This window comes from Equus caballus, chromosome 10, assembly GCF_041296265.1.
Source record: "Equus caballus isolate H_3958 breed thoroughbred chromosome 10, TB-T2T, whole genome shotgun sequence".
Taxonomy (NCBI): domain Eukaryota; kingdom Metazoa; phylum Chordata; class Mammalia; order Perissodactyla; family Equidae; genus Equus; species Equus caballus.
In genome coordinates this window covers 58015512-58027888 of record NC_091693.1, presented here as the reverse complement: position 1 = coordinate 58027888, position 12377 = coordinate 58015512, and the positions used below count along the sequence as shown (strand labels likewise).

Below are 12377 nucleotides of genomic sequence, written 5' to 3'. Positions count from 1 at the left end.
CTTTTCAGCTGTGGAAATGGGCAAATTACATTACTACTACATGACTGGTTTAGGTAATTGCATTAAACAGTTGAGGGGACCCCAGTGCAGGTTCCCAGAAGAATGCTTACAGCTGTGTAGATTTCACATCTGATGCTAGGATTTGCTTTAAAAAAAAAAACAACCCTCCACATCCTCCCCCTCAGACGCATACCAGAAAACTAAAAACAACAAACAAAATCCCTGTATAATGAAAAGGTCATCTATAACACAAGATTGATAAAGAGCCAGAAAACTTTCTTATGAGACCCACCCAGAAATATGTAATATTAAAAAGTAGGCCAGTGTTCTCTGAAAGGCTTGTCACTCTGATAGTCCTGTAAATGTCGTGTAAGTATTCTATAAACACTTATAGAATACAGGAATTCCTGGTGAAATAATATCATTGAATATTGGTTTGCTTTTTGTGAACTAGATTGATGATTGACAAAACCACATTCTTTTCTAAATCAATAAATTTGTCCCATAATTTTAATAGTGGTGGGGTGCCATTTTCAAGGAGCTTAAAGAGAGCATAAAACATTATATTCTGTTAAATCCATTCTTGGTGTAAAAAGACATGAGTTATGTTGGTTCTTTTAGTTTTGTTAAGTCTAAGTTTGCTGTATCTTTTTTTGAAATAAAGTAAATGGTACTTGGGATCTGAGGATAAATAATATTGTGCCCCTTTACAGTAACAGTTTGAATGTAATGTAATACTTTAACTTTTTTTTAGAGTAATACATTGTTCTGTTATAAAGTGACAGTTGTATCCCTAAGACATTTGCATTTTCAAAAATAGGTACTAGAAATAGTTATTTTCATGTACAAATGTGTTTAGGGACAAAAATATGTTGGACATTTTGAAAACAACTTACTGTTACCTATAGAGATTTAAATCCCAAGTTCCTTATGCGAACTACAGAACATAGAAAATTATTTGAGTGACTATTTTGTCAGTTCTCCCGAAGATGGCACTAACTAGTACCTTTCCAGAAGCATAGGGAGAAGTTAATTGCATACAATGGGTGAGTAGGCGATTAGGTCTTAATTCTTTTGAAAATCCTATGAGAAGGGCTCTTATAAACTATTTTAAAGCTACAAATTCATACACCAAAGACTTCTAGCAGTTGGTTACATCCAGCTTTTGCTTAAGAGTAGTGGCCTTTTCTTTCATATCACCACTAGCATTTCATTAGTGTCTTAAATTATCACACTTATTAACCTTATCCTCCATTATTATACAGACAGAGAGTAGATCATAATAGTTGTGTGTGGATTCTGAAGCCAAACTGCCTGGCTTTGAATCTACTCTCTCTGCCACCAACTAGCTGTGTGCCTGGATTTCATAGTTGTCTCTACAATGGGGATAATTATCAGAGGAGAGAAAGCTCTCAAATTCTTTCTTTAAATCAGCAAACTGCGGAATACTTTCCCCATGCCTATGGGAAACTCGGGGAGTGCCAGTATTCCTCTTCTGGTTGAACTAAGGCAGTTCACAGATGTTTATACCTTTGAGAAAAGAGAGACATTTACTATTACTTCACAACAAGTCTGCTATGGATTGTTTTCAGTTTTTTCCCATGATAAACAAGACTGCATCTCTGTGTACTTGCTCTTTTATTTCCATAGGTTAAATTTTTTGGAATTTCTGGCCAATTTATAAACATATCTTAAATTTTGATAACTGTTCTTAAACTGCTCTCCAGAAAGATTATACAAAGGGTATAGTTGACAAGAGTACCCATTTTTTGGTGTTAATTTTATTTATAGTTTTTTGGGTATTTTTCTTTTTTTGGCAATAGTGAAGTTTTTAATGTCATTGTTGCAGGTCTGTCAATCTTTTCTGTAGTGGTTTTTTAGCCTTTGCGGTCATGCTTTGAAAGTCTTTTGTGCTCCAAGATTATAAAGATATTCACCTAAAGTTTTCTGGTACATTAAGTTTTTGTTTTTGAATATTTATGGTTTAATATCTTTAAGCTTGTTTTAAAAAAGATAATTACAGGATCTTTGTATTGGAGTCATTTTTATGGTAGAAAAATTTGAGGTACTTAAGAATTACTTTTTAGATAGTGTTAGTCTTAGCCAAGTTGTTGAAAACGGTTCTTATTTTTATTTTTCCTTGTTTTTGCTTTGCTGGTGCAAGGCCTAAAGTATGTACAAAACCTATCAGGTCTATACAATTAACCAGCTGTTCTTCGAGTACTCAGATTATACTCTTAAAGGTAAACTACAGAGACATACAAACAGCTTTAAAAATTTTATCTAGAATGCCTGAAGTTTTCTCTCTTTGCATTCTGGGGTTTATGTTATTTTTTTTTACAAAAGTGCAATATCTGACGACAGTCTTGGTAATATAAAGGAGATAAATAAGGTGAGATAGAGTAAATGCGTTTTAAAAAAATAACCTTCTAATCCAAAGATTCTATGATTATTCTCTCTAATTATGGGCATTTTTTTCATGGGTTTGGGGAAAACTTGAGGAGAGCAAAACAAATGATTGATAATCAAAATTGCGTATAGTTTATCTTTTTTTGTTGTTGTTGTTATTGCTGTATCAGCTTTGTCCTTTTAATTGTACCAGGCTTCAAAACATCTTGAAGTTGGGTCCTTCATGAATTTAGTTCTGTGTTTATGAAGGAAGAGTTCTTAAAGTGGATATGACCTAAAATTACTGCCAGATTGAGAAAGCCTTGTTGTCTCTTAAAACAAAATGATCAATAGTCATTCTTCATTAGAAGTAATAAATTGTTTTTTATTTAACACACATACGTGTTTACATGTCAGACACCCTTGTTTTAAACTAGAATCTTAAGCTCAGCTGACAGTTTCTTAGTGAGCAAATGTATGTTTCTAAAAATTTTACTAAAATATGACCATGAATTTAAGGTTTAATATCTCTATGCTGTTCACTGTGTATCAATTCCTTCTACTCTAGTCATAGATCATAAGCAATTAAGTATAAATAATTATAGTGGTTCATATAGTACCTGGCACACAATGGGCATTTGATAAATCAATTGAATTTGAATTGTTACATTTTATAAATGTGCTATTTAGTAAAATGAAAAACTTGCACTGCATTTTTTAAACTCACACTTTAAATAAAACACTTTCAAATAGTTTTTAGAAAATGTCATTCTATTTCCTAGTTAAATTATCTGATCAATTTAATATTCAAGTCTAATAGCTTAATTAATTTTGAATATATTCTCACAGACTTACATGTAAAAGTCAACAAACAGACCCTTGCCACTTGTGTGAAGTGGCTATTTAACCATGAAATAAGCTATTTTTATTGTCATTGCCCTGTGGATACGTTCTTTCTGGCAGTGCTGTCCATATTTGGTGGCTGTGCATGGAGAGCCAGGTGGTGCTGAAAAGCATCGCACAGTGAAGCGTGGATATATCTAGGTTCGACATTTGTCATCCCTTACTGCTGAAGGGAAGGGTAAAATCTGTTTTTCCATATGTTTATGCTTTTTTTTCGCCTGCAGTTTTGTCCAGATGGTCTTATGAACATTGTTTACTTTAGGATGCTATCCCAGATGTTTTGAAAACTGATGAGTAAATGTGGTACACAGATACATAAATCATTTCCATGGTATGGTTTAGAAAATGCTATTCTTATAAGATTGAAATATAATTTATTTCTGGAAGTGTTTTCCCAAATGAATAATAAACATGTATTTATACGTATGTTATATTTTTATATATAGTTTATTTCCCCACCCATTCTTGTTTCTATGTTAATAAGCTAAAAAATATGGCAACGTTTATTAAGAATGTTAACTAAAGGAAATACTTTTGAGGAGTCATATTGGTTCAGGGTTCCATATACCCAAATCTGTAAGAATCTTGCCCTACTTTCTTTTGTAATTCTTCTCATCCTATATAAATTACTGAAGAGAAGTTAGGTAGTAAAATGACAATGGATTTGTAATCAAAAGATTATCATTATGATCTTGGGCAAATCACTTAATCAGTTGGAGACTGAGTTTTGTAAATGTAAATTCACAGTAACAGCCTTGCCCAAAAAGATGGAGTAATGCTTGGATAGAATTACTCTTTCATCTTAAGTCTCATAAAAATCACTAGGAAACCATCTAGTGGCAACAGCTGTAATGAGAGCCTGAACCTGCCAACTTGAGGCTCTAGTTGGGATCTCAGGTATAATTAAGAGATGACTGCTGTCATTTGCACACCCAGCCAGGATCCGGGTGGGACCTCCTCTTGTTTGTGCAGTGCTTCTCAAGCACTGACTGGCTTTTCTCCTTTGCTTTGCCATTCACTTGCAGGTTTGAATACTGTCTGGCCTTTTCCCACTTTTCCTTTTTTCCATGCCTGGCCTCTGCACTTCCAGGACCTTCTCCATTGATTTTTACCAACCTTTGCCCCCAAGCTCTAGTATGCAGTTTAATTCTTATCACTTATTTTAATATCTGGAGGACAAGAAAAGAGGTTTCTCTTGCTAGTTCTTATCTGTGTTTACTGGGAATTCTAGGGTTGGGAGTTAAAAACTACTCTTTAGTATCTGGACAATGGACATCCAGTAACAACAATAATGTTTAAAGAATAAACAAGCAGGAAAAAAGGAAAAAAAGGTAATAGGGTTTATGAAAAAATATTGCATCGCAGGGTAAGAGAAAAGTTGTTAAGACTTGAAAGAGAAATCTTTTCCATGTGATAGGTTTGCTTAATGAAACATCTTAGAAACCACCATTTTTCTTTCTGAGGTAAAATGTTTCCACATGTTAAAAAGAACAGCTAAGAAATTATGAAAGCCACAAAGTCAATATAAAAGGCAAAACTCATATTAGCAGTTCAGAAAATCCAATTCGAAACAAGAGATAAACTTGAGGAAAAAAACCGAGAAAGTACAGAAAATGAATAAAGAGAAGAAAAAAGTGAGAACAGATAAACAATGGACATGAAAGATAGCTCATGAAGATAGGGATTTTGGCACAAATAACAATTTTTGGAGGTCTCTCTGGGCTGTTTTTCACACACATACTGCTTACCATGCCAGGTGCTTTGCAAATAGTAGCTTGTTTAATCCTTATGAAAACCCCATGAGAAAATGTGTTAATTTCCTTTGATTGATACTGGAGCCCCATATCTAGATGGCTTTTCTTTGGCAAAAGTCACAGGTGCCAAGTCAAGCTGTATTTGAACCAACAGGGTGTGCATGACATCAGTCTGCCAGTACCCAAGACTAAAGTTTCTCTTTCTGGTGTTTGTTTTCTGCTCCTGTCCCTGGGAACAGGGCCATCTCTATCCTGTTCATCTCCTCTGATGCCGTTGTGCACAAGGGGGAGTGGGGTGAGGAGGGCATGTCTTAACTTCTTTCCTCTTAAGAACTCATCAGAGACATAGAGGGCTAAAATTGTACTGTATTTGCTGTTTAATCTTGTAGGTTTTCATTTATATTGAATTTTTATTATGTGTGTTCTCCCCAACATCACACTCCTGTGGAAGAAGGAACAGACATAAGAGACATTCTCTGATCTCCATCAGTCTGATTGGAGAGAGAGACAGCCAAATATTTAAAAGTTAATTAGCAATGCAAGGCAGCATATCAGTATTAGATGAATAAAACATACAATTCTGAAGAATTATAAAATGTGAATGTTGAAAGGAATTTAAAAAACATTCAGTTAAAACCAAAAGATTTGAGAACTTGGGAATTTCCTGTCAAACTTCAAGTTATGATGATTCAGAAAGTAGTCTGCTGTTAAATAGATATAGTCAACCATGTCAGTTTATGAATGTTGGGAACTGTTCTTCATTTTCACATTGTCGTTAGACATGATGAACTGATATTTTAATTTGCAAGTCTGCATTAATTATGCAAGTTGTTAAGCCCAAAACATGCACTTATGTACCATACACTTAGGTATTTTACTTTTTATATTATAATATAATTCTGTTAATTTTTTTTTTTTAAAGGAAGATTTTTTTTTTTTTAAAGATTTTATTTTTCCTTTTTCTCCCCAAAGCCCCCCGGTACATAGTTTCATATTCTTCGTTGTGGGTCCTTCTAGTTGTGGCATGTGGGACGCTGCCTCAGCGTGGTTTGATGAGCAGTGCCATGTCCGCACCCAGGATTCGAACCAACGAAACACTGGGCCGCCTGCAGCGGAGCGCGCAAACCCAACCACTCGGCCACGGGGCCAGCCCCTCTGTTAATTTTTTTTTAACTTTTTATTTTGACAATTTCAAACCGAGTGAAAAGCTGTAAGAACATTACCAAAAAATTTGCCGCTTTATGGTGATTTTCTAATTCCATCATTTCTTCTGTTCATTAGTTGGCATTCTCTTGTAAGGAAGAGTTTTCTCCCTTTTATTCTCATTTTAAAATCTATTTACTATTGATCCAGACATGTTCATTTTGTTGCGTGAGTAGTGATTTACTAGTGTCCTTCTTTATTTTGATATTGAGATTGGACCGGTGGGAACTTATTCAAAATGATGCCCCTGTATTTTGACATTTCACTTTTTTGAGCACTTATTTTCTGGCACAACAAAAATGTTATAGGCTCATTTGCCTCTTTGCTGCCCTAGGTTTAGAATCAGCCTTTCCTTCAAGGAATCTTCATTCCTTCTAATGAGGAATGGTATTTAGAAACCAAGATCTTGATCTTTTTTCTACTTTATCCTTTAATATTTTTTAATTCATCTGAAATTTATTCTGCAATGTAGTGTGAGATACAGATGTGTATATTAAATGAATTAAAATTATTTGCTTTAGCAGTAAGATACAAAACCAGAGGCATTGTGTTTGTATTCTTGTCCTTCAGGAACACTGATTCACCAGAAAAATCTCATTTAATTTTAAATAAGATATTTAAATTATGTCAGATGATACATACTTAATTTTACATCTCATGTCAGTTATGTTTTCTCTAACTTAGGTGCATTTTCCAGAGTCATAAAACTTTGTGAAGAAAAATGTGAAATAGATGAAAAGATGAAAGCAAGGAAGGGTAGCAGTGGACCGTCTGTAAAAGGAATTACGAATTTAGGAAATACTTGCTTTTTTAATGCAGTCATGCAGGTAAGAGCCATCAGAAAGCTTTGTAAAATGTAAAAGATAATTTTAATTAATTTGTATTTATTGGCACATCTATAGACTGTCAGATGACTGCTAAATGATCATCTAGAAATTTCTCTGTTTTCTTTTTGTTTGTTTCAGGCTATTGGTAGCCACTGTCATACACATACATGTGCCTTTTTTTCTACATTGCATCTGAAAGGTCCTCTCTGTATTTTTCCATGGTTACATCAGTAATAGTGACATTTATTAAATGTGAAATGTGTTCAATTAAATTTTTTAAAACTTTAAAACATTTTTTTGCTATGCTAGATGAAATTTGAAACTTTGAGAGAATATTTATTCCATAAAATAAGAGGCATATTATAACTGAATCTGAACACTTTTGTTTTTGCTTAGAACTTGGCACAGTCTTACATTCTTACTGAACTGATGAATGAGAGCAAAGAAAATGGTACAAAACTGAAGATTTCTCCTTCCTCAGACTCTCAGCTGGTAAGAAGTGTAACTGTCTGGGTAATCGCTCTTTTCAGATGGGCCACTGATGTTGCTGAACTCTCCCTCTCTTTCTCAGAACTATCAACTGTAGATATCAGCTATCTATCTCAGCACGAGAGATGGTAGTCAGAGGATTTGAAAAAAATAGTTCAAAAGCATTTAGTGAAAATAATCAGATTTAAAACTTCTAAAATCATAACTTTAAGATATGTTATTATTCAAACATGTTATGGGTCAAACAATGCAAAAGTTGTGAGGCCGCTTTCAAACAAACATACTAGAAAAAAACAAAAGGGGTTTGACTTTTGTTGAGCAAAATGACTAGGACCTGTTTTGTGGTTACTGGTGACATTTTCTTAAAATAGCATTTGTGTTTTTTAAAGAGAGATTTATTTTTAATAGTGAGCGTCTAAAGGTTTTTTGGAGTCTAGTCTGATAATGGGTTTTTAAGCTAGTGAGAAATTTAAAAAAGAAGGAAAACAACCTCTAACATTCAGAAGCTGGCCTGGCACCCACAGTTAGGCCCTGTTTTTCAAACAATCTCACAGAATACCAACCTAGGCTAGGTTACCCTAAGACAGAAATGAGTCAAAGCAAGGCTACTTCATAATTTTGTCTAAACACAGACAAAAACAAGATTACCACTTAGAAAACCCCAAACACCCTCTCTCTTGGCCAAAATAAGTGACTGCTACTTCTTTACTAGTTATAGTTTTATCCTCATTCTAGCCTCCACCTGCTAAAGGTGAGATTTATCGAGATACCCTATCGGAGAATTAATTACCCCCACTTTTTTCTGACAGCATTCAATCAAGAGCAGAGCTCCACTTCCTTAGACTCTTCCCCCAAATTACCTGATCCTATGTGCGTTCTTTCGAATACCCTCTTATTGAGACCGCCTGCCCCCATGTTCCCCATGGCGTGTGTTCTCCCTCAGTGCAACAAGTAATAAACCCACCTTGTTCAACTACAGGTGTGTTCCTGGTGGTCTTTGGCTGGAGGGCGTTGATACTAGTAATAATGATTTTAGTTAGAAATTAATTTAAGTGTGTGTTTCAGAGGGAGAGAGAGTGTATTTATAGCTCGTGATCTAGCTTTTCAAAACATATAAGAAAGAGGCCTTCTAAAAATTCTTAGCCAATGTAGTAATTGATTTTTCTTCCAAGGAGGCAGTTTTGAAGGACAATATTGTTGTATTTTTTTGTTGAAAAGGCGGCCTGTAAACTCAGTGCCTGTTCAGCCCCTTACAGGTTTTATGGTAGATCCCAGTACTCTCTTCTAAAGTGTAGTGAGGTAGTGAAGACTGCTTCAGTAAATGGAAGTTAATGCTTAGTCGTTTGAAAAGATTTCCTATTGAATATGATTGGGTGTTAAGTTTAAGTATTTCACACATGGAGCTGTGTCTCCAGATTACTGTATGGCATTTAGATGTAACTGATCACTTGAGGTTTGTGTCATTCTAAGAGGGAAGTTTTCAAACCCTAGGTCTTAGGTTTTAGGACATACAGTTGACGTAAGCTGTGGGACTGTTGGTGTAGATCACCACTCTTTCAATCTCCAGTTTTACTTTGTCCTTTGTAACCTGTATACCTTTTGTTTTTTTTCCTTACCTTCTTGTGCTGGCTCCAACCACCAGTAACTTGTTGAATAGAAGAGATGAGAGCAGACATTCTTGCCTTAATCCCCAAATTAGAGGAAAAACATTCAGTCTTTCACTGTTATTAAGAATGAAGTTACCTAGGTTTTTCATAGATGTCCCTGATAAGGTTGAGGACATTCCCTTCTGTTCCTAGTTTTCTGAGAGTTTCATCATGAATGGATGTTGAATTTTGTCAAGTGCTTTTCCTGCATCTGTTGAGATTATCATGTGGTTTTTCTTTTGTTCTCTGTTAATGTGGTAAATTACCTTGATTTTTTCAAATGTTAAACCTGTCTTGTATTCCTGGGACAAACTCTCCTCAGTTATGATGTATTATTATTCTTATATGTTGCTGGATTCAGTTTGTTAGTATTTATATGCATATCAGCAGTGTGCTTACTTTAAAAAACTTTTTCGTAAACTATTCGTAAGAAAAGAGTACCTTGTAAGTGTATAGCTGATTGAATTTTCACGGACTGAACACAATGAACTGAAACTAGCCATCAGTTTGCTCAAGATACAGAACACTACCAGCAGCTGGAAGGCCCCCTCAGGCTCACTCTGTCCACTCCCTCCCGACCCCACAAGGATAGCCACTAACCTGGTTTCCAACAGGACAGATTAGTTTTACCTGTTTTAATATTGCACATAAATGAAATCATACAATATCACTCTTGTATTTGGCTTCTTTCTGTCAACACGTGTGTATGAGTCATCCGTAAAGCATTCTCATCAGCAAACTTACTTTTGTTTTCACAGTTTAAGTGTGTTTTTAAAAACTAGGGTTATTTACTCAAATTCTGAAGTTTTTTATTTTGTCTAAAAATGCTTTAGTTGGGAGTAGAGGATAGTATACCTTAGTGCTTAGGCTTTGAAACTGCCTTAGATGTTATTTATTTATTTTTTTGGTGAGGGGGATTTGCCCTGAGGTAACATCCAAGGCCAATCCTCCTCTTTTTGCTTGAGGAAGAGTAGCCCTGAGCTAATGTCCGTGCCAGTCGTCCTCCACTTTATATGTGGGAGGCTGCCACAGTATAGCTGGTGAGTGGAGCAGGTCTGTGCCCAGGATCCGAACCTGCGAACCCAGGCCACTGAAGCGGGGCACACAGACCTTTAAGCCCTTGGCCATGGGGCCAGCCCCTTAGATTTTATTTTTGACCCTTGAGGTAACTTTCAATTTACTTAACATAGCAAAAAGCACTTTTGATGTTCAAAAACTATGGAAAATTGTAACTTGTCCTTTCTGTGATTTTAGCCAGATGGTGGATTTTTAAGGATAGTTGGTATGTAATACATATGTAACAGGTATTTCATGAATATGTGAATTAGATAACATATTTGATAGTTACCTTAGAGGATAACATTTTGTAATGTCCGAGAATTATATTTGGGGTCTGTTTTTTATTTGTTTTCTGTAAGAAGAGGGGGTTACTGGTGAAGACAACATTTTAAAACACAAAACTTTGTGGGGAAAAAAAATTCTAGAATAAAGTGTGTTGATCCTTCACACAATTTCAGCTGCTTTTGCCAAGCTTCATGTGACTCTCCTTTAATGATGGGAGATGATGTACAAATTTTGTGACGTAATATCCAATTCCTTATTTTTTTAGTGAAATATTCAGAGAAGAGAAGTGTTTGGAGTTTTGCTAATAAATATAATTTGTGATTATTTGTGGAGATGTACAAATAGCAAGTGGATGAGTAATTTTACTTTTAGGACCGCACATTAAGGGACAGTTACAAACAACTAAAGATTGGTAATTTCACTCTTCAGCTGATAGTTTCATTTAGTAAAAGGCAGAGGATATGAGAATACCGGTGTTTTTCAAGGTAAGGCATTTGATTCTGTTTTCCATTTTTATATATTCATTTTGTATATGAGGGAATGAAGTTTCTTACTACACTCGAGGCGATTTGGTTGTCATTTTAAACAAAGTATAACTCTTAGATTTTTAATAATATTTTAAAATTTTATATTTCTGACATAGAGTTGATCATATTTTTAAAGGACCCATTAGTGGTGGAACTTTCAAGCCCCGGACCATTGACCTCAGCCTTGTTCCTGTTTCTTCACAGCATGAAGGAGACTGAAAAAGGACCGCTTTCTCCTAAAGTTCTTTTTAATCAGCTTTGTCAGAAGTGGGTGCATCTACTTTCTTAATATAAATAATCATGAGTTACAAAATCGAATGTATTTATCACTTAATATGAGTAGTTTCAGTCTTTCTCTAACATTGCTGTTATTGCCTAGACTACCAAGAGAAAGAATTAACATTTGTTTAGTTGCAGCTCTGTGCTTTTTGTAAATTATATCTCATAATACTCTGAAAAAGAGATTGTTTATCCCTATTTTATGTATAAGGAAACTGAGACTCACAGAAGTTGAGTAGCTTACCTAGCTTCATGGTGACAAAGCCAGGATTCAAACCGGGGTCTGTCCTGGCTCAGAAGCCCATGGGAATACATGAAGTAAGAAAAGTATAGAATTATAAACTAAATGTGCTATAATCACTAATCTAGTTTCCTTGTTTTTAAAGATGAGCTATGAGGCAAATAGAGTTTAAGTGAATTTGTCAAGATATTCCAGTATGTTTAAAAACAAAATCCCTGTGTGCCTGGAAATAAAACACATACCATAAAGGAGCTGACTTGACTTTAGTGCATTAATTTATTCTTTCATCTAGAAAATGGAGAGCTTACTTGGTGACAGGTACTTGCTAGAATCCAGGAGTACACAACGTATAATGTGTTAAAAATGGACCCTGTCATGGAGTGCATAGACTCACACAGTCCACAATTACTAAAATATATAGAAACAAAATTCTTTCAACATAAACTTGTGTTTTTCGGTATCTACAGGCTTTAAAATTCCATTTCAATTCAAGCTAGTTATCCTGTGCCATGTATCATGTCCAATGTAGTATTGTTGACTATAGATACAATGTTGAACAGCAGACCTCTAGAGCGCATTCATCTTGCTTGAATGAAACTTGATGCCCATTGATTAGCAACTCCTCATATCCTCCTCACCCCCGGCAATTACCATTCCACTCTCTGATTCTGTGAAGTTGACTCTTTTAGATTCCTTATATAAATGGAATCATGCAGTATTTGTCTTTCTGTGACTGGCTTATTTCACTTAGCATAATGTGCCATGGTATTTTAAAT

General features: G+C 35.0%; 1 protein-coding gene across 9 annotated transcripts in view; it reads left to right on the top strand.

Annotated features, from left to right (window-relative positions):
- The window catches only part of USP45 (ubiquitin specific peptidase 45), a 65599-nt gene that overhangs the window by 18762 nt on the left and 34460 nt on the right, over positions 1-12377 (top strand). For 5 of the 9 annotated variants that reach the window (XR_011422109.1, XR_011422110.1, XM_001503881.6 and 2 more), the window contains exons 6-8: positions 6933-7075; positions 7472-7567; positions 11218-11348. Coding sequence is in view for 7 of the 9 variants with exons in the window: in XM_001503881.6 (XP_001503931.1) it covers positions 6933-7075; positions 7472-7567; positions 11218-11348 (370 nt within the window). In the remaining 2 variants the exon portion in view is untranslated. Of the gene's footprint in view, positions 1-6912; positions 7076-7471; positions 7568-11197; positions 11349-12377 lie in introns of those variants that run through there. The other 4 variants (XM_070223596.1, XM_023650848.2, XM_070223595.1 and 1 more) reach the window with 3 other exon arrangements.